General features: G+C 37.1%; 1 protein-coding gene across 2 annotated transcripts in view; it reads right to left on the bottom strand.

The window, feature by feature from the left end:
* The window catches only part of POLN (DNA polymerase nu), a 94246-nt gene that overhangs the window by 66588 nt on the left and 683 nt on the right, over positions 1-26975 (bottom strand). Inside the window, exons 2-15 of one of the 2 annotated variants that reach the window (XM_064653413.1) lie at positions 26828-26968; positions 23737-23798; positions 20119-20607; positions 19471-19658; positions 17593-17705; positions 15625-15782; positions 12605-12673; positions 11122-11182; positions 10854-10918; positions 9987-10070; positions 9483-9572; positions 6303-6359; positions 5580-5633; positions 5294-5359 (exon numbers count right to left, since the gene is read on the bottom strand). In XM_064653413.1, coding sequence (XP_064509483.1) covers positions 5294-5359; positions 5580-5633; positions 6303-6359; positions 9483-9572; positions 9987-10070; positions 10854-10918; positions 11122-11182; positions 12605-12673; positions 15625-15782; positions 17593-17705; positions 19471-19658; positions 20119-20607; positions 23737-23798; positions 26828-26954 — 1683 coding nt within the window. In that variant the 5' untranslated portion in view covers positions 26955-26968. Of the gene's footprint in view, positions 1-5293; positions 5360-5579; positions 5634-6302; positions 6360-9482; positions 9573-9986; positions 10071-10853; positions 10919-11121; positions 11183-12604; positions 12674-15624; positions 15783-17592; positions 17706-19470; positions 19659-20118; positions 20608-23736; positions 23799-26823; positions 26969-26975 lie in introns of those variants that run through there. The other variant, XM_064653414.1, reaches the window with a different exon arrangement.

Below are 26975 nucleotides of genomic sequence, written 5' to 3'. Positions count from 1 at the left end.
CCACGAGTGTTATGAAATGACCAAGAGTGACTTTCCATACTGCAGTTGTCACTCTAATACCTCAGAACACTCTGTTGTAATGTTAAGGTAGGGTAACATTTCAGCCTGAATGCAACTGGACTGAACTCTTGTCAACATGCCCATTCACTCATTTTTAAGTACAATCTCTGTCATGAAACATCAACTGTGATGGGTGGGGAAGAAAGAGGAAACAGAACTTCTGTCTCTAGCACTGTAAATACAGTTTCTTTAAATGCTAAAGCCTTCACTGAGACACTTTGAAAAAAAAAAAGCAACAAAAGAGACTGTAAAAATATCAAAACTTTACTCATAAAATGAGATACTATTTTAGTGCTATCAGTGCAGTCATAATCACCATGTGACTCAAGAGTATTGGAATAAATCTACTGAAAAGAAACATGGCACAAAAATATGTTCTGGATGCAAGAGATGCTGGGAGAACACGAAAACCACAACAAACAGGATGTGCACTCCAGCTTTCTCTAACAGCACATCAGCTCCTCTGAGCGACAGTGGTTTGTACTGGCTAGAAAATACAACACCAAATTGCTTTGACTCAAAGGACCAAGAAAACACAAGACATTCTCATGTCTGTTAAGACAACCTACCACTATTTTAGTGAAGCCCATGCTTAGGTAAAAGCATACTTAGAGCATACTTAGGTAAAAATCATTTTGTTAGACTAGGTGACCTTATAGAAGGCTTTTGACAAGACGTTTTATACGAACCTGTCATGTGTCATATGTGTGTCTATCCCCAGTGCTTTACCATAAATATACTCAAAAAAAAAAAGAAAGAAAGAAAGAAAACACACTCTGATATCGATGCAATTGCAAGACCCATACTGTCCATCCAATTAAACATTCTTTTCAGTTGGATGGTGTATGAAAAGAAGTTTACAAAAATTATGTTCCTAACAGTGCAGCTTCAAAAGCAGACAAGTTATTGGTTCACTTCTGGGGAGAAAAAAAACAAAGATGCAATTACATCCTTGCTCCTAGACTTGTGTCTGGCTCCTCACATTGCATCAGTTCTGCCAAACTTCCTAAAAGCTGTGAAGGAAAGGGACAGTGGTAAAATGCGACACTGCAAATTTCCTCATCACTATTAAGACACCTCGTAGAACATCCTGTTTCTGTTGGAATCCAATTGTGACTACAGACTTCAAACTTCCAGAAAGAGTATTTGTAGTATCACAGGTCAGCCTGTAGCTTTAATGAGGCCTTGGACAAAATGCCTGAAGGTTGAGAGCTGTCACAATAGTTTTGGTAACACAATCCTGTCAATCCACCCTGCCAGGACTGCACACGTGGGTATGCTAAGGATGTAAAACCTACTGTGCCATGAAAGAGAGACAAACAGGTAGCATCTCATCCACACTGCCCAGAAACGATCCCAAAACTATGCCAAAACTACATTTCTGTTTTATCTTAGAGAAAATTAGTCCATTCACTCCAAAAACCAACCCAGGAGGGAAGTAACACAGATATAGTATGGATAACCAGGAATACTGGTTTGCTAAGTTAATTGACAAAAGAGTAATTTTTGATGGCAATTGCTCAGAGGGGTCTCTACTTCAAGACATTGTCTTTCTCGTTAGAATGAAAACCAGATGGGTAATTTATTATTTATGTTCCAAACACTACCTACAACACACATTTTCTAAAAAACCAGAATGCAATTCTCTATCATGAATTCCCTACCAGAAAATCTTATTCATGTCTGTTGAAGAAACTGAGATATAGTCAATATTTCAGGTACTTTATGATCCTTCTTTAAGCTTGTTAACATTCAATATATCCTAATTAGTTTCCCCTTCGAATTACATTCCTGCTTTCCAAATTAAAGGCTAACATGTTTCTTTGACTGACAGGTAAATTATTTTATTTCTTTGCCTTTTTGGACAAGCTGTAAAAGCATTTTTCCTGGGGCGAAATAGGAATGCTTTTTTATTTTTTTCCAGTTGTTCCAAGAAGGTAAAAAATTTTATTTATCTTCAGCATAACTTTTTGTTACTAAAAGGAAGGAAATGCCCCCTGAAGCCCAGCACTTTATGCTTTTTAGTTTAATGATACAAACAGCTTCTGAAGTAGAGACGCATAAACTCATTAGCAGCATTTCAGTTCTCTTTGCTGCAGAAGCCCGGAGGAAAGAAACCTTAATACAGAATATCTGATTCTAGCACTGAAGTTTACATCTTAAACCAAATTATAACATCCAATTTTATGCAATCTTTATATCTCAAATTAGGATTTCTCTCTGTTCATTCGGAAAGAGGCTCGATCTTAATTGGCTTTATGCTCTTCCACTTCTGTCTTGACTTATTTTTGCTTTAAAACATGCGAGGTTGGAAAGAGGTTTTCAACATGGGTCTGGAGAACATAAACAAGCTTTTATGAATATCATCAATATATTTTATAGGAAAGTTATCTATGAGCAATATAACAAAGGAGTAGCCTAATGTAGATAAGACTAGTATATTTATACAAAAAGTAATTTAAAATAACATATTCAAACAATAAACCTAATTAAATTCCCCTAATAGTCATAAGCAATCCATCGTGGAGTGGAAAAAATAACTGGCCTATGGATATGTTACAAAATGATTTGACTGAAGAATTTTAGGGTTTATATTTACTTTTAGATACTCAGGTTCCATGGAGTAGCAAAGAGAGAACTACAACGCTATAGGCAGGAGACTACAGTATCAAATGTGTCCCTACTCAAAAATGTACTACAATAACACTTGGTTATTTGTGAAAAATGTATTATTTATACACTACACATATTGTAGAAGAAGAAACCAAATGAGAAGAAAGGGAGTGCAGAGTTAAACTAAAATAGATGAATACATGGAAAGCCACTGCAGTTAAGTTCTGCTAAGAAACCCCCTCGAAGTCGCTACAACACAAAAGTCATAAAAATTCATGTGAATAAACTTATCTATCGAGAAAAACCCACATAAAGCCAAAAATATACATCATCCATACATCAGATGTGGATCTGCCTGAAAGATCACAGCACAGTATCTGAAAAAGAAATCCTGCTCTGTACCTAATGTCTAGTCATTTCCCCTTCCTGGACTCCATTGAATGCCTTAAAGGAAAGAGGACAGATAGATTCACTACCTTTACAAAAGAAAAGAAAGATAAAGAAATCTTTGTTTGGAACCTCATCTCTCACAGCCACCGCAGCAAATGGGATGTTTTTTCTGTTTGAATTCTCAGTGTATCTGATTCACACTTATCTTTTGCTTTAATCACTTCTTAAAGCATTTTAAAACAGTTAAAAATAAACTACCTCAGCAAATATTCAGCCAAAACTTGACACAATATCATAGTAACTGCAAAAATATCTTCAATATTTATGATTTCTGGCAAGAACCTTCCCAATCCTTTAACACTTAGCAAAGTGACTGGGCACTGCAGTATATCTTCTATATCAATAAATGATTCAGAAACAGATGGTATAAGTTCCATAAACATTTCAAACAAAAAAAAGCCATGCCAATGTTTTTCCTTAAAAGGAAAAGCCAGCCTTAGGCAACCTTGGATGTTAACTTTAGCAGCATTATTTCAGAGAAAAACAACTTTTAAGAAAAATAGCTTTCATGTCATTTTTACCATGATGGGCCAAAGGTCACTCTATATTGTATGTGGTTGTTCAAGACAGCTGTCTGTTCAGCTCTGACTCGGAAATGCCTGTGCATCACATCACAGAATTCAGCAAACTGGGACCTTCATGATCATCTTTTCCGTTCTCTCCCATCCCTGTCTCCCATCTGGGTGCAGGAGATTTGAGAGCAGCAGTAACACTTCTCCACTCTGTTGTTAATTCAGAATCCTAAACACTGTTTTTCACTCAGCAAAAAGCACAAGCACTTCCTAAAAATTGTTTGATGACAAATTGTACGGAAATACGCACCATGAGGGTAGGAAGATATAAATGAAACCTGGACTGTGAATGCAGGTGAAAGAAGAGCTAAGGAAGTCACCAGTATAGTGAGGGTGAGAACCTCCCAGGATTGGTTTCTGCCAGAACTCCAAAGTCACTATTCCAGGCAGGGCTTGCCAGGAGCCTCATGAACCCACCCATGCCAAGTGGTCACAACAAAAGTAACATATCCAACTGCTCCCACACAGAGCTGGGGAAGACCATGGCCTTTCTCTCAAGACTGCAGAAAGCTCCTAAGGCCATTTGTACCCAAGAAGCTTAAGGCTGGGACATGCACAGACAGATACGCAGTACCCAAACCTGCATGGATAAGAGCTGACAATACTTTGGAGCACAAGTTAAAAGGACAATGGCCTCATGGATTCCCCCTGGCCTTCATGAGCCAAGTCCCATCTCTGCATCCATTGCCCTTTCCCCACAGGGCCAGAGGCCAGGTCTTTGCTAAGAAAAGCCATGATTAAACCAAACAGAAAATATCCCCAGACAGGCAGTCACTACTTTTCTTCTTATTCCTGCACCTAAGCCTTGGCTTGAGCCCTTGAAGTTCAGCAGCCCTGTCTCCTCCCACACCAGGTCCTGCGCTCTGATCCATGCAGCCATACCCTGTGACAGAGCGGGCATGCCAAGACCTCAGCAGTCTGTACAGCCAAAGGTCAGCATGCTTCCCAAACTCCCAGAGAAATGGGATCATAGAATACATTCAAATATGCCCTTTGGTGAAAAAAAAAGAAAGAAAAAAAAAGAAAATCCAAGCCTGTAGCACTCCAGAAAGCCAAATAAAACACGTTTCAGGCACAAGCATGTACACGGAGATCATTATAACCAGAGCCAAGAGAGGAAGCACAAAGAGCTCACGTGTCACAGCCATACATACAAGCAAGACCTCCAGAGCACCAGCACTGCCAGCTTAGCCCTGTACTGCTATGAGGCCTGAACCTAAATTCCAGAAGAAAAGAACTTCATTCTTTTCTGTAATACCCACCTTCCAGGCCTCACTGATCCTTTACAAGTGGCTCATGAACACCAGGAATCCATTACAAAGAAGTATTCAATGGAAGTCCAGAGGGTACATGCACGGCCCACAATTGTACCTCTCTACTTCAGGTAATCTTTATTCTGATGCACAGATAACAGAAAGTATTCCTAAGAACAAATGTTCTAGAGTAAAACACCCATTTAAGATGCTTTTCCTGTCCACCATTTAGACACAATACAGCAACTGCTAGACTTGCATGAAAACAAACATTTCTTGTGTTAAAAATATTACATTAATTTTTCATTTCAATTAAAATGTAAATCTTCCAGTAGGGTCACTTACAGGATGTTTGGCTGAAAGTCTGCCAGTCACAGTTCCTGTCTGATTCCACGTAGAGGAAATAAATCCCTGTAATCAAGTAAAGTAAAAAATTAATAAAAAAGGAAAATTATGAAGACACAGAGCTAAATTTTATTTAACATAGGTACCAGTAATAAAAATGCACTGCAATCAGAGCTATAAACCCAAAAGTTCTTTTGAACTTTATAATTTTCCATATATAAAAGTTCTTAAACTGTAAACACTGCAATCCTTTTAGGATTTTACAAGCTACTTTATATATTTCTACCTTTCTCATGCATGTTCGTAATCCATCCACATAAGTTGATTTCATCTTATGAACCTAAAATACATAAATTTCAAAATACATGCTTACTTATAATAATAAGAGAATTTTTAAATTAAAGATCTTACTTTCCAAGTGAATATGAACTGGTTTTGTAGACTTTTTTTTTTTTTAAAGTCAGTTTTATCTTAGTAAATAATGGCTTTATACTCTCTAAATATAAGTGCTCAGTTATAACATAAAGTCAGGACTTTGCAGATACTACCAAATGAACTATTGGAATTGATTATTTTGCATCTTACATCCCCAGGTCGATAAACTACACAAAAAAAGCCACATACAAAACCCCCAAACAAAACCAAAAATCAAAACCATACATAAACCCACATTTGTTTGTTTGTTTGTTTGTTTTAATTCTTGGAATTAAAGAAAACCCAACTGAAAACCCACTCAAAACCCAAATGTTAAGTGTGAGAACAGACTAACCAGACGGTTTGGGATTTTCAGGAGGCTTGTCACCCAAAAATCCCCCATAACTAGTTATCTCCTTCACTTTACGCAAAGTATTTCTTCAGAACTCAAAAAATAAATGCTTTGCCCTAAGATTGTGCTTTATAGCACTGGACAAATTTCACATTGCAGTTTTCCAATTATTTTATGAATATGTTCTCTTTCTTGTTAATTGTGCTTTAATGCAACTACATTATGTGAAAAAGATCAGCTCACCTGACGGTACTCTAAAATTATCTTAGGCAAAGGATGAAGATCTTGCAATTTATTTAGCTGCAAAATCAAGAACATAAATTACTGGTATAGTTCTCTGTTAAGTTACATTATTAAACAAACCTTAACAGAATGCATTTTGGAGCAAGAAATTTTCTTGACAAGCTGAAAGGACAAAATACTGGCTAAAGAATGATGTCCTTCAAGCAAGGCCCAAGGAAGCCTTCATTCCTTCCTGCCTTCATTAGGAAGGCTGGAGATGACTCCTTCCCATTTCATTTTCCTTTTTGTATCAGATAGAGACAAAAAACCATGCAAACATAAAAACTTCTCTACAACAACTTTGAAAACACTGGGGTATGACATGTGTGCATTACTTATGGTTCTTTGTTTATTTTTTGTGCTATGCAGCATCAAAGCAAGAGAGAACATGATAAAAGTATAAAAAATAATACATATATACACACACACACATATTTATACACACACAGTACAGCAGGAGAATTTCTCCTGTTCATCCCCTAATAAAAGTTCCAGGAAAACTTCAAGAGAAATTGAAATTGTCAAATCCCAAAGCAATAAAATAAAGTATATTTCTGATCACTTTTACTGGAAATCGCAAAAAAATCCATTAAGAAAAAGAATAAAATTATTAAAATAGAGATTAGATATTTATAAGTACAACAAAAAATATCTGGAACTACAATAGTCCAGGATGAGAAACAGATGCAACTGTACTAGAATGTACATATAAAAGCATAAGGTTTTTTTTCTTGCTACCAGGGAGAGCCAAGATATTAAGAGTAACCTTGGTATTTATCTACTGGAAGGTTTCAGCCCACCTTTCTCTAACCAAGTCTTGGCAGTTATTGTAAAGAGAATACTGGACTAGCACTCGTATTGCTTTGATTACAACAATAAATCTTATGTTCCAACAAAAAGATGACATGCATTCTATTTCACTGGTCCCTCCCATCTCCCAAGGCTCTCTGTCACTCTATAAAATTACATATTAGATCTATGAAACCTCCTTCTTGTGGAGTAGTGTTGGGGTTTCATGGTTATACTGTTGACATTACCTGAGATCATATATGGTAGTTCAGACACTTGGCTGAAAAGTGGTTCTAAAGGAATTTCTTCCTTTAGAAATAAATGTTACCTTTTTACCTTCCCCAGAAATGTTCTCCAGAACTTTGACTCCCATGTAAACTACAGCAATACAATTGTGGCAGCAAATCAGAAACAGGTGCAGCTGGACAGAGGCTTCTTCTGTTCCAAGAAGGAATTCCACTGCTATTATTATCTTAATAAAATGATCTTTTAATGATATGTACAAGGGGACTGTGTGGACCCTCAGTCAGTGTGCAGATGACACCAAACTGGATGGAAGAGCTGATCTGCTGGAGGGCAGAAAGGCTCTGCAGAGGGATCTCTGGACAGGCTGGTCAAGGGGCCAAGGCCAATGGTCTGAGGTTCAGTAAGGCCAAGTGCCGGGTCCTGCCCTTGGGTCACAACAACCCCCTGCAGTGCTACAGGCTGGGGGCAGAGTGGCTGGAAAACTGCCCAGTGGAAGGGACATGGAGGTGCTGATTGACAGTGGCTGAACATGAGCCAGTGTGTGTGCCCAGGTGGCCAAGAAGGCCAATGGCATCCTGGCCTGCATCAGGAATAGTGCGGCCAGCGGGACCAGGGCAGTGATTGTCCCCCTGTGCTGGGCACTGGTGAGGCCACACCTCAAATCCTGTGTTTAGTTTTTGTCTCCTCATAACAAGAAAGACACTGAGGTGCTGGAGCAAGTCCAGAGAAGGGCAACAAAGCTGAGGAAGGGTCTGGAGCACAAGTCTCATGAGGAGCAACTGAGGGAGCTGGGGGTGTTTTGCCTAGAGAAAAGGAGGCTCAGGGGAGACCTTGTTGGTCTCCACAACTACCTGACAGGAGGTTGTAGCCAGCTGGGAGTCGGCCTCTTCTCCCAAGTAACAAGTGACAGGACAAGAGGAAATGGCCTCAAGTTGCAGCAGGGGAGGGTTAGATTGGATATCAGAAAAAATGTCTTTACCAAAAGGGTTGTCAAACACTGAAACAGGCTGCCCAGTCACCATCCCTGGAGGGATTTAAAAGACATACAGGTGTGGCACTTAGGGACATGGTTTAGCAGTCAGTGGACTTGGCAGTATTTGGTTAACAGTTGGACTCAATGATCTGAAAGGCTGTTTCCAACTAATAATTCTATGAAAAGAAAGTGGCATCCACATTTGCCTAAAGTTACCAAGAAGTCTGCAATTTGGTCTTGATTTCATTTTTAAACAAATGTTTTTGACATATTTCTGCACTTGTGTGGGATCATCCATGAACATCTGCATTGCTGAAAATTATCTGCTCCAACACTAACAAAAGAAAGAACTGAAGGAGCTTCATATGCACAATATTTTTTACACTGAATCTAAAGATATATTTGATCTCTTGTACGGGTGTATCAAGTATCTAAACTGTTTGCTCATTGCTTCTGTTAGGGAACAAGATTATATCAAGATCCTGCAGATCTAACTCCAAATGCAACCATTTTTACTGAAGGCAAGCCTCTCCACAGAGGGAACAAAAAAACATTAGACTGAGGAAAACTGATGCACACAAGTAAAACACTGAACTCATACAAAGAAAGTGGTAACTTTCAATTCAAACCACAGGTAACAAGTAATTTCCTACAGAAATTAATGAATGAGTTAAGGGTCCATAAAAAGATGATAATATGGTTTTAGCCCAAATCTCCTGATGGCAAAGTGGAAGTCTGGGGTGCTATTTCCTTTGACAGCAGATTTTATATTAATGCTCTTTTCTTTGATCCGTGGTCTGTGTCACTCAGCCAGTCAGTCATTCTGAGCTACCAAAATCTGACCAGTAAGAAAGTCTCTCTCCTTTGAAGAAGATGGTCATACAGGCATTTTGGTATTAAAGTTTTTAACCCTGGTTAATTGCTGAAATTTAGCTTCAGTAGCTAGTGTCTTTTTCCCCATCATAGAGTGCATCTTTCTTTTCTGCCATAATTATGCAAAGCATAATTAGAACAATACAAAAAATAAATCAAGATCGTTAGGAAAACTGTAGGCAAATCACAATTTCACTGGAATATAACTTAGAAGTTTTGCTAAATCATGTAGCTGGTTTTAAAACCCCTCCCCATCTCACCACAGCTTCTGAGGTGGACACAAGTTGCTGTATTTCAGTTCTGTGAAGTTTCTCACACAGGGTATGCAGCTTGAACTTATCAAACAGTACCTACAGTTAGAAAAACACGTAACAAATGTTTAAGTGTTTCAAGTGCTGAAATAGAAAGGATGATTATTTGGTGCTTGAACTTTAGTCTAGAATGCATCTTTCATAGTAAATAGAGCATACTGTAGCAAATAGAACTAACGCAGAATTGAAAAGACCAGATTCTTATTTCTGAGCTATTGAAACAGTAATGTAATGTATTTACTAAAAACAAATGCCTAATTCAAACACAGATCATCCAACATTGTCAGATTTATGAAAAACTATGTGTTCCTCACTAAGATCAGAAAATAAGACAACTAATATAGAAGAAAAGAATTCAGAAGTTTTAAGGACATATATGCATTACAGTTCTTTTGTATCAATAACAATTTACAGAATGTGCATCTTACATAAATACAGTAGTGCAAATATTACCTCTCGGAGTTGATAACTGCTGGTCAACAGGAACTGTTCTCCAGCAACTTGATGAGCTTCCTGTTCAAGCTCTTTGAGCCGCAACTATAAATTGGTACATCAGAATTATTCTGTTTACATTATTATTTTCTTCAATATCTGCTAATTCCTAGGTTAATGAGTATATTAGACTTTTATTTAAAAATGGAGAACTTGATATTATGCAATCATTGCTGACTGGCTATCAACATTTACTTTAGTAGACTGCTTATATACTCTTTAATCTATATTTCTCCATGACCTGGGAATGGGATTTACTGTAGTAAAAGCCACTAACATTTATGGGAAAAGAATTTAGATTACTGAAGACTATAGAGATCTGTGAGAAAAAGAGCTATGGAAATTATTCTGATAAATTAATAATCTATGATAATCTAGTAAGATTTTATGCTACAAAATGGGATTCTCTTGTGGTTGTTTTTATCAAAGAACATGTAAGTTGTAAAGAATGTATTGTTTACAAAGAGAGGCACTGAGAGCCACTTCTCAGGAAGGTGGCTACTGAAAACTAGGTTCAGAAAGATTCAGTACCATTTTTAATCTACAACGTATAACCCAAAAGGACCTGTACAATTTGCAAAGCAATTTCAGTTCTGGGGCAAGGCTAATGAAGCAAATATCTCTTTTTTACTCTCCTAAATAAAAAAGGGAAATATCCTAAAATGTAAATGTATCTTAGTTGTATTTATAATAATAAAAATACTAAAACCCCAAACTGTTAGATTAAAAGTGACAAAGGTTCCTTCTCTTTTTAATCAGCTATCCTCAGTAAAAGCACAAAGATGATGCTATACAATTTCAAAAAGAAAAAATAAATACAAAATTTACCCCCAGAATCTCAGATGTTTTTTTCAGTTCTTGTTTGTTCACATATATTTTGTGTGTTTCCATCACTGTAAATACAATTATACATTGAGAACATTTACAATTGACAATTTCAGTCTTACATACTTCTCAGGAATGGAATCTCAAACTCACACAGCTGTCATGAGACTAAGAAAACATTTCATATTCTGATGTATTACATTCCACTTGAGCATAGTCAGCAGCTGTGTGAAAATAGTGAAGATTGTTATTTTGAACTGAACTTTCATACCTGCCAGAATTTTGATAAGTGGAAGCTCCAATGTGCAAAATAAGTTCCACAAACCTTGAGCCTGTAAAGCAAGGTATAAATACATTTGTCAGTACCAGCTAATTTTGATCTTAAAACAGTGTCATTAGGTGCATCTATTTTCCAGTGAGCAGTATTTCACCTTCTGTATATTCACTTTTTATATGACAACACTGCAGCATGAAAATACTACTTATTGTAAATTATAGTATCTAAATGTTGTATCACTTCTTTCTGTGGAGAAAGAAATACATTTTGAAATAGTAACCATTTTGTACAGGAATACTAATAAAGATATTTAAAAAAATAATTTTTCCAAACTGTTTATTTTTAGAGCAAGCCTCATTATAATAGGACACACGGTTATCCCTTTTTATTTATTCACTTGAACAATTAAGCAACCATTCATAATTCATAACTTTGTTTTCATTAGGAAGAAAATAAAGACATGATAGATTATTTACAAATTAGTTACAGAGAACAGGAAGTCTGTTTTCTCTCTAACCACTGAGCAAGACTTGTCTAAAAACTCCTCCTGTAGGCTGGATCTGTGTTTCTGCACCTTTTGTGTTTCCTTGCTGCCTCGCTTCACTGATTGATTGTCACACTTCACTGATTGATTGTCACACTGCTGGGCCGTTAATCTGGATATCCAGATTCCTATGGCTCCATCAACTAGTGGTTTAAGCCCGACACTTGCTACCATCAACTTCAAATAAAACCCCCAGGAAGCTACGATGTACCTTCCACCTGAGCATATCCCTACATATTCTGACACTTTTCCAGGCACAAAAAAAACCCCAAACCACTAAGAGAGTTTTTGAGATGCATCCTGAACTGCAATAAGGGGTAAAACACAACAAAACAGTTCACTTGGGAGGGACCTACAATGACCTCCCACTGCCTGATCAATTGGGGGCTGACTAAAATTTAAAGCATGTTATTAAGGGCACTGTCCAAATGCCTCCTAAACACCAACAGCCCTGGGGCATCGACCACCTTGCCAGGAAGCCTGTTCAGAGTTTGACCAGTGTTTGGTTCACACAACCTAGAGCAAAAGACATGCTGAGAGTTTGTACCCAAGGAATACATAAGAAAGACCAGCTATATAATGCTGTCCCTCTGATAACACTTTTTAGTCTGTAACATACAGATTTAAAATACCAAAAGAAAAGTCACAATATTCTGAACCTTTCCTGTTCTGAGAATCTTCATTTAGATAATTCAGTCAACTGTTGCAGAGGAAAAGGTTCTTCTAAAGATTGAGACTATTTCCTCTTCTAGAAAAAATGGAAAATTCAATGGGTAATTTATTTTAAATGTTGACTGCCAAAGTAAACCAGTATGGACTGAAGCACTCTATTTAACTAGATTCTAACTCGAATGAGAAATACACGACTAACTGTCTTTAATTCCTGATAATACTTCCAGAATTATTTCTGAACAACTTCTTTTTGTATCTTACCTTTAAGTCACGAGCAAGGTCCATCATTACATTATAAAGCTTCTCCAAGTTCACACCTAAGTTTTGATACTGATATAAATAAATAAAAAAATAAAACAATAATTTTACTTCTAAAATGAAAGTATTTAGACTTCTATATTTTTTATCTTTTTTAAAAGGTATCAAATAGTAAAAATAAGTTTTCCTGTTTTTCTATGTCTCCTGTTACATTAACATTTTAGAAATGTTTTCAGACCTCTGACAAACCCAATTCATGAACACAGAACTACATGAACATTCCAGATTTTACCTGTTCCTTCATGTACATTTTATCACAGATCACAGAGAAATAGTATCAAACTGCCTTTGATACTGAAGTCAGAGTTTCATTACTACTTGTAAAATGAGGAAAAATTCCCTGCAGTTTTCTTTCTCACATAAGAACTACCACTCTTCTGTGCCAGAACTGTTCACTTCCTTCCCTTCTGTTCCACACAGAGCCATGCCACCTCCTTCAGGTGGCTGGGATACCATTTTGAAATGCATACAGACACTGAGATTATGACTGTTGGCTCCAAGAACATACATTGCAGCAGTTTGTGAAGAACTGGACTCATGCTGGAGAAGTTCATGAAGGACTGTCTCCCACGGGAGGGACCCCACAGGGAGCAGGGGAAGGACTCCTTGCCCTGAGCAGCAGCAGAAATCAACCTATGAGGAATTCACAGTAAACCCCATTCCCATCTCCCTGCACTGCTGGGGTGGAGGAGATAGAACTTGTGAAGGAAGGAGGGAAGGGTGGGGGAATGTGTTTTTAAGATTTATTTTACTTCTCATTCTCCTGCTCTGATTCTGTTAGTAACAAATTTAATTAATATCCCCACTTTGAGTCTGTTTTGCCTGTGATGGTGTTTAGTGAGTGATCTCTCCCGGTCCTTACCTCAGCTCATGAACCCTTCATCATATTTTCTCTCCTCTGTCCAGTTGCAGAGGAGAGTGAGAGATTGGTTTTAGTGGGTACCTGGTGTCCAGTCAAGGTCAATACACTACACGGTCTAGTCCTACAAGTGAGGACTTCTCTCTACCCCAGACAGACTAATTTAAGCAGGCCCACACTGCAGTGAAAGTCATCAACCTGTCTCCAAGAAACCTCATCCATGCCAACCTGATCCAGAACAAACAAGATGTCTGTGAAATACAGACAGTTTGCCTGATCCCATTCTGGAGGCAGGAAAGTGCCCAGTGACAGGCTTCAACTGACACCAACAATGCTCATCAGTGAATGCAGCAATGACACAAACTCTAAGATGTTTAGCACCTGTTCCAGCAAAGGTTTCAGGGAATATGGACCAGGATCCCTTTGGCACAGCAACAAATACATAGACAAGCAGCACATCTTCTATGCTGAAGGTGTGTGGGTGAGTAGTGAGCTACGGAATAAACCAGCAGTCGTTCCAAGGGCTATGGTGGGTAGACAAGATTAGGACAATACAGAGGGAGCTTCTCTGAATTAGTGGGGGATGAGACATGATGTATCACTTATCACAGATCCCTCTGGGAGTACAGACACCTGTTGGGAACCTGCCAGCAAGGACAGAGCAAGAAGGCTGAAGAGATAAATCTGGCTAAGAGCCAGGATTCACAGGAAGAACTGGGACTCACTGAGCAAACAGAAGAGCCAAAAAGGAAGTGTGAGAGTCCAGGTAACAAATTAAGGAATAAGGAATGGGGGGGGAAATAATCACAGGATGTTACAAGGAGGCATTAACTTGGACTTGAGTGAACAAGTCAAGGGCAAGGGGCAAAGGTTGGGGCAAGGAAACAAACTAGACCTGAAGCAGGACAGGAAGGAAATATTATTTCAGTATTTAACTCAGAGCTGGGAATCAGGATGACAAAGTTGAGAAATGATAACTAAGAACAGATGTGATATCTGAAGAACAAAAGACTGAGTCAAGCTAAGGAAAGAGACAAGACTAAGGATGCTGACTCACAGGAGGGCCATGACATATAGAAATAACCAACAAGTTTATAGTTTCTGCCTGTTTGCCTGTCCATTCCCTACACTAATAGCTTAATGCATGAAGTAGCTTCTGAAGAACTGCAGTTTACAGCCAGTGTTTTAAAGCAAACTGGCTCTGGTTTTCTCAGAAATGTCTATACTAACAGGTACATGCTGATACAATGACCTCTGTCCGTGCTCTGAGGACACTTGGCATTTGTGGACTTGAATCACAGAAGTCCTATAATCATGCTGCAATATCTGGTCTGAACAATCAAGGCCTCAGAAAAGTGAACAGTTTCAAAAAAAAAAAATCATTTAGGTTGCTGCACATCATCTTATCATTCAAACAACTTCTGAAGGCCACAGTAGATCACCATAGCCCAAAACACAGATATCAAAATTTTATAAAATTCAGTAAATATGTTTCAACAGGAATATAGGAAGATATTCAGTAGGATATAGGAAGAAATTTCTATAGTGCTGGGGATAACATCTCAAAAAGTTTATCACACATTCTCTCGTAAGGAGAGAATAAAAATTCAGATATTTTCATTCACATGCTTGGAAGTTCACATTTGACTCCTGCTATTCCTCAGCCTATGGTGTGGTGTCTTTACCAGCTGTGAAATTTAGCAAAATTTTAATAATAATCAACTAAATATAGTCTACAAGTTCACAGGAACTGGAAAAGGCAGCATTAGACATTTTGGAAAGGAGAGCTGGAAATCATTTTGCAGGGAGGTGGAAAGAAAAAAGATAAGATTATACATTAATATTGTTACTGAACATTATGGTTTTGAAAGAAAATTTCACAGCTGTCCCTGCAGAATGAGATCCCATCTTGGTAGAATGCAGTGGAACCTTCCCTTCTTCCCTTTCTTTAGATTTCCAACAAGCAGTATTAATAGAATAATTTTCTCCCATTAGAAAAGCATTATCTATCTTTTCATGCAACATTTTGTAGGCAAAAGCAATTCTTTTATCATTTCCTTCCCCTTTCAACCCAACCACAAACAACTGAAAACGAGCTACTTACAGATGCATTTCTCAAAGTGCCTGTATCTGTATTTTCTGCTCCCTTTGAGAAAGGCTTTTCAAAATACTTCTGTATTAAAGATTCAAAGGAAGGAACTGTGTCGCTGGGGTTTATCAGCCATGCTGCAATCCTTGGATCCAACACAACACTATCGGCAACTACAAGAATAAGTTATTTCTAACAATCAAAATATTTATATTACCCCCACACACAAAAATACCTCTAAAGTTTTGCCCATTTTTCCTGTGCCCACACTTCATAAAAGGACAAGTATTAACTCTACAAAAATGTTAAACATTGAATTCGCAGCCGTAACAAATAGTCAATATCATGACTACACAGGAGTAAGTCCAGTATTAAATATTTTTGAAGAGGGTTATTTTGTGATGTTGGGGTGGGTTTTTTCATTGGTTGATTTTTTCAAGTTTTAAAATATAAGTAAGCCTTTGGTTCTTTAGATTTACTGTTAAAGCCTCTCTTTCTCATCACTGGAAAACTTCAAGTTGAAGTTTTTCTTATGAGTGTCTCCCACTGCTACACTTTGTGGTTGTTAACTTGATCCACCAAATTGCCAACGGGGATCAGGGAGAGATTTTCTTCCTAGTAATCAGATTGAGATTGTTAATGTACATATGAATTCACACATGGGTGCACAACACATTGTTTCCAAAAACCAGAACCTTTTGTCCTATAGGATTATAAGTGCTTACACTGCACTTTCTCTCATGTTCACATAGATGGATAGCACGGAGCAAGCCCAGTGCTGCTTCAGTTCCCTCTGAAATACAGTTTCAATATGTGTACTGTAGTTATACAAAGACCAGGAAAAACTAATAACTACAATGCTTTGTGATATATTCAAAGATAAACCCAAGTACCCTCTTCAGTAACCCCTAAGTTAGTTCAAATGGTGACCCACAGGTACATTTATAGAGAATTCCATGCTACACAACCTTACAGACTCAGTTACCTGAAAGCAAACTTTAACGGGTATAACGCAAGTTACAGCTGCAGGACTACTCTAAAGAGAATTTTTAGGGGTTTTGTTTGTTTTGTAGGAAGGGGTTTTGTTTGGTTTCCTTTCCATAGCAGAAATAACATGTGAGGAACTATCAACTTCTGAAGTTTAAAAACCTAGACAAGAATTCTTCTGGTTATTAGAAACTTCAGATTCAAATTCCATGCACCAGCTAGTATCTAATCTAGACCTAGTACTGCTTGTGTGTACAGGTTATAAAACTATCACTACTGGCAGTACCATCATGACATTTCTTCCCTCCTTTCCCATTCCCAGTGCTGTTTTATGTAATCTTCCCACCAGATTTTAAATCACCTTCAGTTTACTGTGATTTACTGATGAAACTTTTCAGATGCTGAACACAAGCTGACAAGACTCCATAGAGGAAGCCCTTTCTGAAAGGTCACATTTACTTTTGTAACTCACTCAGCAGGAATCTGATACATGGAACCAAACAGGCATTATATCGACATCTTACGCCTTCTGTTTGTAGTTGCTTTTAAATCCAACAAACAAGTCTTATTTGTTCCTATCAAAAAAACACAAGTACTCATTCAAATAATTCCTAAGTCTGACAACTGTGAGCATCTCTGGGATTTATTTTAGCCTTTCCTTTGAGCAGAGGAAGCTTTTTACTAGGGAATATGAAACATGAAGTAGTTTGACCTTTTCAGCTATAGTCAGGATTGCGTCGAGAGCTTTTGTTTGCACTGGAAGCTATCCTTAAATTACTCAATGATTTGATTCCTACTCTAAGAAGAAATACATCATCTTCACATGCCAAGCCTCTGGACACATCCTCCCCAAGAGGGATATTCTTCTCCATGGTACTAAACTGTTTTTCAATATATTACTTAGCTACCAATGTAGTTATTTCTACACCCAGGGATTTTAACAGAGACATCAAAATCACCGAGATTATAGGATGAGATTGCAGATTCAATACTTACCTTGTTTCCAGCTGATTTCACTACCATAAACTTGAAGTAGAGTCCTCAGGAAATCTTTTGCATTGAAGCAAATTATTGGAACTTTGCACTGTAGCATTTGAAACAACACTTGCCTGCACAGAAGTAGTTCATTAACACACACTATATTGCTACTACATTTAGTGAATTTATACACTTTATTCATTTAATTAGCACCTAATACTCAACAGTTAACCCAAGACACTTCCTTATTCCTATAAGAACAGAATATTGCATTTTGAATATTAAATTCTCAATTTAATAATACCTGAAGCTTCATTCTATAAGAAATTAAACATCCTAGCAGATATGCCTTATCATGCATTCATAAAGAAAACAAATCCTCTCAAAGTTAAATGCAACCTTAATCCAAAACAGCGACTGGCATCCCTGTAATACATCAATATATCCAAATAAGATCACAGAGGTCAAGTCACTGTAGCATTGTAAAATATTGATTTAAAAGTTACTAGGCAATTTAAATTACCATAACTGCCTTGTGTTAGTACACTACTTAAATCTAGAATGTTTCATCTCTGTCATTTATTTCCATATCTTTTCAAAATGTCTATAATTCCCTCATTCATGCTATTCTAAATAGATTTTACCAACTATATATATCAGTATGTAGATTTAATAATTACGTGTATCTTTTTTTTATAAGTTCCATTTTGGTCAATATAGAAAAATAGTATTTTTTAATAGAACACTTTTGATGGTATGAAACCACAATACCAAGGGTTTGGACATACTAGAAATCACACAGATCCTAAGCTATTATTGTATGCAGTATGGATCCATTATTAAACAACTGCACCATTCTTACAAGAAATAATTACCTATAAGATTCACCTAATACCCTTATTCAACTTATTATTTCTACTGTTCATATGTACCTGTTTTATTGACCTGTTATTCTCAATTCACAACAACCTATATTCAAGCTGACAACAAGACATTAAATTAGTTGTCATATAACTCTAATATTACAGCTGGAGAAGCACAGGTAAGCAAAGTGACTTGTTTCAAGTCCCAGTGGAACAGTGGCAGAGATTCGACTAACAATCAAGTCCAACAACTTGAAGATGAAAGCTTTGTAATTTAATAACCCCAGTTCAGCAGTTTACAATTAGGCAGTTAATACTGAAAGTCATAAAATAGTCTGATGAATTTTTAACATGCAACTATTACACCTAAGAATCAGATTCAGTTCTCATTTCTCCCTTTATGGGATACAATTTCCAAGTTAATAGGAATAAAAATGGATTTTGGTTATAATAACTGGAAGTTTAAAACATAATCCAACTTTTTATTGAAATGTAGTCCAAGTATTAAACAGATACATTAAGCGTTTATTCTAAAAATTATATTGCATTATTACTGAATATTAGTAAAACTTCATTTGGGATCTCAAAAGCCATTTAAAAAACCTGCCCTAAAAAGACGAAAAAATATTAGCATGGCTCAAAAAGGGTGCTTACTGTAATAATGCCCATCAAAAAAGTACTAGATAAGAAATGCAGTTGAGGAAATGGAAGATAAAAACCAAGAAAGATAAACCTGAAAGAAACACATTCTTTGGTGCCATATAGCTTTAGCTGTTCATAAAGGATTTCCAAGGCAAATGTAAACAGCTCCTAGTTCTGCAGGGCTGCAGCTAAGTGATATGCTGAGGCAGAAGGAATAGTCTACTCTTATTTGGTTTAAATTAGCCCAGGCTTGACATGGAACTAATACAGCCAATATGAAACTCAATGAGCTTGACATGTTAAGGAGATTAAGCTTGTGCTATTTAACCAACATTATGGCTGCTAAAAGCATATGTAAAACAAAACAGTATTTTTTCCTACATACTCTCACCAAGAAAATTTCACGTGAGCCTGTTCTTGTTCCCAGAGAGATGATCGTTCAGTTTTTAAATAAATTAATTTATCATTTTCCTTAGCAGCTTTCCAAGTACAGCCAGTTGAAGAGTGGCTGGGAGGGAAAGGGTGATCGGTCTGATTCTTCACTAGCACAACAACTCCTTTTACTGATGAGGTTGAGACCTGTTAAGTGTAATTACAATAGTGTTTCTTCTGACAGATCTTGTGCAATCCTACAAAGAATAGTTCCCAAATATTTTACAAAATGAAACCTATTATGTACACTGGAGTTACTGCATACACCATTGACACAGTAGAGGAGCAGGCAAGTGTTTCCGTCTTGGAACAAAAATCCACAGTGACAGATAAAGTAGAAAGTAGAAAAAAATATTCTAATTCAGTTTAACTTTAGGGTACACAAATGTCTGGTTAGCCCAAGTGGTTTCATTTCCTTTAAGTTTTACTTGGTAGCTTAAAATAAAATGTAGTCAAAATATTAAGGTTTCCCCCGTTTTACATGTATATTTTGGTATGCTGTACACAAAAGGGGTTCCTACTAAGCTTGGGTTTGTGTTTGTCAGTCACATGCACAGTCAAACAGTTCTATAGAACTGACTCTAAACAAAGCCAGTCCTTCACTAACCTGTTCTGAGCTGAGCTGCGAAGAACCATCTTGAAATATCATAGTAGTTACAAAAGCCACTGCCTGTTCTATAGTTGCAAGCAGTTCTCTTTTTTCTTCACATCCCAAAGTGCTAATATCACAGGGATAATATTCAGAAGTCTCTCTTTGTCCAGAGCTACAGCTGTATCTTCTTTCATGTGAAGAAGTGCAGGTCTCTACATGTAATCTTCTTGTTTTCTCAGAACAACATGTAGACACATTTTGCTTTCTTTTAAGAGGAATAGCTATTTTCTTTTCCCCATCCTTCAGCTTTTTTGCTTCTACTGAAAGATTTCTTTCTTGATATCCCCATGTTGGCAAGTCTGAATCCTGGTAACAGCTCACTATTTTGGTATCTTGACAGCCAAGCATTTCATTGGTATGCACTGTCCTGACTATCTCACCAGCACTACTTTTTTCAGGGCTGGTAGATGTTTTTAAAATGGCAATTCTGGAATCACAAACCTCCTGGGAAAATTGGAATTTTTTTTTAGCAAAGCAATTATTCAACTTATGAAGATAAATAAAAAATGCGATAATTTACATAACCTTTGAAGAAATTAATATTCTACGAAAAAATGTTGATACTAACAAAACAGTCAGTTTAGGGCAACCACATTAGATAAACCAAAATTCAAGTATTTATCAGTAGAGATTATTTTGTGGACATATACTGTTTACATCCACAACCACTGCTGGTTTTTTTTAATCTTAGTCCAACATTAAAAAATGGCAAATCAACAACTGTAAGATGCATTTAGTCCAGTGTCCTGACTTCCATAGTGATGAGGTTATTAGTGTCTGAGAGAGAAGAGACCATTCATCTTCAGCTTCAATATTCAGAGCTTTTTTTCCATGACAGTTTAGTTTGTTAAAGAACTTTTGGCAAGGAACCTTAATGATTGCTTTGGAAATCCAAGTACAGGAGTCAACTGGATCTCTTTAAGCAATTTACAAGAAAAAAATACATATGAAAGCTGCACTGTGGAAGGTGCATGAACAAGCACTATATTCTATTCTGTTTAACCCACTATAGCCAGAGCAGTTTTCCCACTCCAGATAGTCCTTGGATCCCTTTACAGCAGCATGCTACTAAACAGCATTAAGCAAGATGCTGCATGGTAATGTTTTGTTTCTAATCCTTCCTCCTTATTTCCTTCATAAATTTCCTTGTTATGCTACTGGCCTTAATACTTTCTTACTGTTTATTTTGCTACTTCTTTCTACAACCACCTCAGCTGAGACAGATCCTCTGTCTTGATTTCATAAACAAGGACTCTGGAATGGCAACCAGTGACCTTTCAAGATTCCCCAAGGTGAATGTGTTTAACTATTTACAGATTACACAAAGTTGTATCTTCCCTCAATACTCTTTACACCTCGATCACCAATAGACCTTAGAGGAGCCAGCAGGCTTTCTACTTCTGAGGCATTTGGAAAAATGATGTCTAAGTGATGCATTTGCAAGCTGTTCCTCCAAGTTTATTTGGACCATACTATTGTGTACTTCATCTAATTTAGTCAAACAAGGCAAGTATAAAAGAATACAAATTCTGTTAAGTTCATGTTTTTGCATGATGACATTTTTTAGTAGTGTCCTTCATACTCTTGGCCATACTACCTTTTCCTGCAGATTTTAGTATTCATTTTAAATCTTCAGTATTGTTTCAAATAAATCCCTATGTTACCTACACATGTTCTGATTTTGGAGGGCAATTCTATATACTTTCTTTTAAAAAGCTCCTTCAATTTTATGTATTTTCCTTTTTTGAAATTAAGCATCACTGTCTTATCTATCTTTCAATGCCTCAGAAAGATTACAGTCTCTGTCAGGGCACCTTTCAGCGGGAAGATTTTGAACCTAATCTCACACAGATTGAAATAAAAACCCATTTCTCTCCTGAGTTCTTTCTAACTGTTCCACAAAGCAGTTGTCTCCTCATTTTAAGTTGCAGCATCATGCATAAATTTACCATTCACCCACTCCACTGAAAAGTAACTGAAGCCTCTCCAAATTACTCTATTTTCAGCTCTCCCAGCCCAGTCTCCTTCAGTACCTCTGCTGTCATTACCATTCCAAAAACTAAGGCTTCCTCACTTCAAAAGAACCACAAGTTACTGCAGTGCAGGGCTCCCTCCATTTCCCAAGATGACAGTTTTCACTGATCAAAGGATACTGTCCATCTCTATCCAATCTGGATAAATTAAACCAGCCAGAATGACAAAGTCAATAAGTTTGGGGTTTTTTTACAGTTTTGCAATATTCCTCAACCCAGTTCTCATATACCCAAACCTTCAAACTACGGAGTCAAAGGATGAAAAAGGCTTAAGACTGCTTGAGATCATACTTCACAGGATAAACTCTACAGGTTCTAAGTAAACAGAAAAAGGAAGCTAATTAAGCTTTTGCTACTACCAAAATGAATAGTGGTTGTTCTCAATGAAGACAAATTAAATGGACTTAGACAATAATAATCAAAAAGTGGACACTATAAAGTTACCAGAAGTGGAAAAAATAATATGCTTACGAGCCATAGAAAGACAACTAATTCGCTCAAGTGTATTCTCCAGTCAAACTGCAAATAGTTTTATCATTTAACACAGCAGAATTTGAATTATGACACTCCAGTAATTATAAAATCAGGAATAAGCAATTCTCTTTTAAAAGTTAAAAAATAAGAACGAGGCAATTTAATTATCCAGTCAGAATAATACAGGGAGAAACAGCAGCTTCCGCAAAGAACTGATCTCCTCTTAGAAATAATGACGTGGCTGGAAGTAGAGAAAACTCCCAGGATGTAGTTTCATCATTTATGTCAACGTAGGAAGATTTCACTAGATGCAGCTAGTCAAAATTAGCATCTCATCATCACAAAAAGGGGTTCCACTACTACCCATGTGCACCCACAGCTGCATGAGCATCTATAAGCCAATGTAATTTGGAGGAAGCTATCCCATTCCATAAAAGAAATCAGTTTTCTGCATCCTGAGCAGCCTGAATGGACTTGTTGAAGAGTGCAACATGCACCAGAGTCAGAGTAACTAAGGCTGTGAAACTTGCAGCTGGGACAGGAGTACCTTTGCAGCATCTGCAACTCATCGATCGACCCAGTGGATTTTACGCTCAGGGCCTGAGCTGGGGCTGCTGCAGTTTCCCACTCCCACTCTTGCCCTGGCTCTCACTCACATGCACATCAAGCCAAATTGAGAGAGATGATTAAACCCAACATTTAACTTCCTAGTACAGAGTAATTTTTCATCTGAATCAGCTCACTTTATGATTATGTGCTACCGGTTGTCCAGAGACAGAAGTCTGAGAACATTTTTAAACCCTGGAAACTGCCTGAATGTGGCAACCTCATTTCTGATCACTCTGTCATAAAAAATCAACTTCCTGTGGAAAGAGTAACAGAAGTGGGGCCAAGACTTTCATGGGTAAATACATGCCAAGTGCAAAATAAGACAGGAAAAGCTACCTGAACTATGAGTGTATAAAATATATCGTGATAAAGCTTCTTTTGGAAGAACCAGTGTATAACTTCAAACCTGCCATAAAAAGACTGCTTTTAGTGGTTTTCGATCTTACAAAATGCTTGCCTTTTCATTTCTCAGATGTGCATCCTTATCACCTACTTTATTTTCCTTTGTCTTCTCTATACCTTTAAAAAAGAAGAAACAATTTACAATACAAATGAATCTGTAAGCAGTGCACATAACTTAGGTTACATACAGAGTACTATTACTGACATTTTTACCAAACCTAAACCAACTGTATTAAAATTTTCCTCGACAACCATTTTATCAAATTAATATCATTCATGCTTAAAAGGGCCCTGCAGGTTCTGAAATATGCATATGCAAAAGCCTTCTTTGTCACCATTAAGAAAAAATTAATTCAAATTCTCTATAAAGCATACAAACATTTTCCATGGTGCTCAGAAGAGGCATTGCTGTAATTCCACAAATAGGCGTATTTCCTTCTTTCAAGAAAACACAAACCATTTTGGTCAAAATAAAGCTTGTGGTGTGGGCATGAAGAAAAAAAAACCAACCAAACCCTACAAACATTTTAACTGTTTTCTTGGAATTAAGCAGTATTATTCCACAATAACTGTTCTATAAAGCACTATTTGCATATATGACTTTAATATATCGTGCCCTACAGCGAACCCTGCAGGGGAGAACTTTTTCACGTTGTTCATCCTGCACTAGAACAGGTATTGTAAGACCAGACAAGAACAGAGAGCAAGGGGAAATTCAGACCTACAAATTGACAGAAAGGTAAGGTGATAGCAGCTCCAGAAGAAGTGGGATGGCCACCCATGCTGACACACCCAGCCAAAAGTCACCTCATGGGCAAAGTATGTATTTTGTCCCCCCGTACTGAGTACAACAATAAACTGATGTTGTCAGCTACCAATTTGCATTACCAGCAGCAAGACACTTTCTGAATCTCACATACTGATGACCAACATCAAACAAAGCATAAAGTGACCTATTTCTATTTACTAAAACGTTTTTTAAAAATTTTTGTCTAGGCAAATCAAGACCCTGTAGTTAAAATACTAAAAAAAGCCTTTTCCAGAGGAAACTAAGCTTATCATTACATGTTGGTGTAAGTGTATAATCAGCCATTTATCTCCAGCTCAGACTTCTAATCTGAGCTGTTAGAACAGCCAACATGGCATAGCTGTATTTGTAACTTCAAACATTTTAGGTTTGGTTTTCTTGACACTTTCTACAACAATAAGATTATAAATTAAGAACGATAGTATCTGAGTTTACATTCAGTGCTTTTAATTGTTTCACAGCAAGATATTTTTTCTTGACAAATCCACCCTCCAGAGAAGATGACGAGGATTACATTTCTCTCCTCCAGCACTCAGCAATCAGTATGACAGATCGAAGAGAGATGCAACTTCCGATTTCTGATTTCTGAATTACGGCAAAGTACCACCAGATGGCAGCAGAAACCTGTCCTTGCCTCCAACTCCTTAAGGCTTGATGGAAACATTACAGTTCCACTGCCAAGATAACCACAGAATTTCACCAACTAGGTCAAAATTGTGGATCTTTGTTCTATTTGAGCCCAATATTTACCTTCTAAAAGACGAACAGTTTTTCCATTAAGTAGAATATAAAAATCTACCAATAAAACACAGTTCAATACAGTTTGAAACAGACTGAATAACATGGCAGGTTTCTGTTTGGTTTTAAGAGAGGTGAACTTTTTCTTCTTTCCAGATCCACACCAAAGCTATATAGATAAAGATATATAGATAGATATGCAATTTCCTAAGAGCAATTCAAATAGGTCTGTTAGACCTGTACACTTCAAACAATTGTTGAGTAATCACTGCATGGAAAACAAGAGCAAGAAAATCTTTTCATGTGACCTGCTGCTACAAAATGCTTATACTGTTCTTTCACTCCCCAATAAACAGGGATTTAGCAGCACTACAAAGACAACCACAAGCTCATTTGGTCAAAGATACCAGACACCTTCATGGTGTTCCAAAAAAAAAAAGGATCTGCAATTTTACACCTTGAGAGAGAGTGAATGGATCAAGAGCAGACCACAAAACTGTGTTATTGCACAGTACTGAGACTTCCCCAGTCTAAGAGAAAAAATATTACTGAGAAAAATTCAGGCAGGGAAAATTACAAGGTAGCAGGAGAAGTAAAATGGCAATTAAATGAAGGCTGAAAAGAGATCAGATTTTGTCTAAAATCATCTGGGTTTTGATCCCAGATGTACCATGTACAATGTACCATTTTAAAATGAACTTATTTCTTCAAATGTGTATCACTGACTGACAATGAACTCCTACCCTTGTCACTGCTGCACCACCAGGCTCCACTGATCCAATACTTTACTACTGAAAGAGGGGCCTGAACCATAATTTATACAAAACTGAGGCTGCAAAAACCATGATGTACACAAGAACAAATCCCATCATTTAAATAATGTTCCAGGATCTAGTTCTAAGGAGAAAACAGACAACTGAAACTGAGCAAAACTCTAACTTTCTATCTACTTCCTTCCAGAGCTACCAGACTGACAGACTATGACAGCAGAGACCTGAGAAAAAAAATTACATCCTGCAAAACCTCTCTAGCATCCACAATGTTCTGAGTAAGATTTGCCCAACAGAAAGATCTGCTGAGGCACTTGTATCATTACCTAATTTGCTCTTTCACTGGGACTTTCGTTCACTCTTCCTCCTAGAATTTCACAAGGAGTGCATTGCTAATGAACACATGTGTTTAAAGCACAGACATGAGTCTGGAGAGTTCAAGGGCCACCTGGTGAGCTCCTAGTACCTCTAGTGATCTTCAAAGATCTAGTCCAGTCATGTTCATGTATACATCTAATTTATTGCATTTAAGAGTATTAGTTAAGTAACAGTTTGAAATTCTCATCTACTTCTACACCACACAGGAACAGAAAGAAAAAAAAATTAAATTGAGGGTACTGTTCCTTGCACTCACATAACATTATTTAATCAGAAAAGTCCCAGAAAATGTCATAGTTACAGCTTAATTCCTTTTCTAAACCTGTAATCCCAAAACCTCACCTTTTTTTTTCCCCATTTAAAAATAAAGACTAGAGGTTTGATATTGTTTTGTTTGTTTGTGTTTCAATTTTTCAACTGAAAAACACTTAAAAAGGCTAAGACTTACTCACTCTGGTTATTTTCTCTGTTTGTCTGAACTTCTACAGGAATAGACTGCAGAGCTGTCATAATCCTCTGAGCAGTATCAGATAAAGGCACTTTAGAAATCTCACATCCTATGTACATGTACTGCTCCATTTTTAAGATTAAACCTATATG

Source organism: Pseudopipra pipra, chromosome 4, assembly GCF_036250125.1.
Source record: "Pseudopipra pipra isolate bDixPip1 chromosome 4, bDixPip1.hap1, whole genome shotgun sequence".
Lineage (NCBI taxonomy): Eukaryota > Metazoa > Chordata > Aves > Passeriformes > Pipridae > Pseudopipra > Pseudopipra pipra.
Note: the sequence above shows the minus strand (reverse complement) of the source record. Positions and strands in the feature narration are given on the sequence as shown.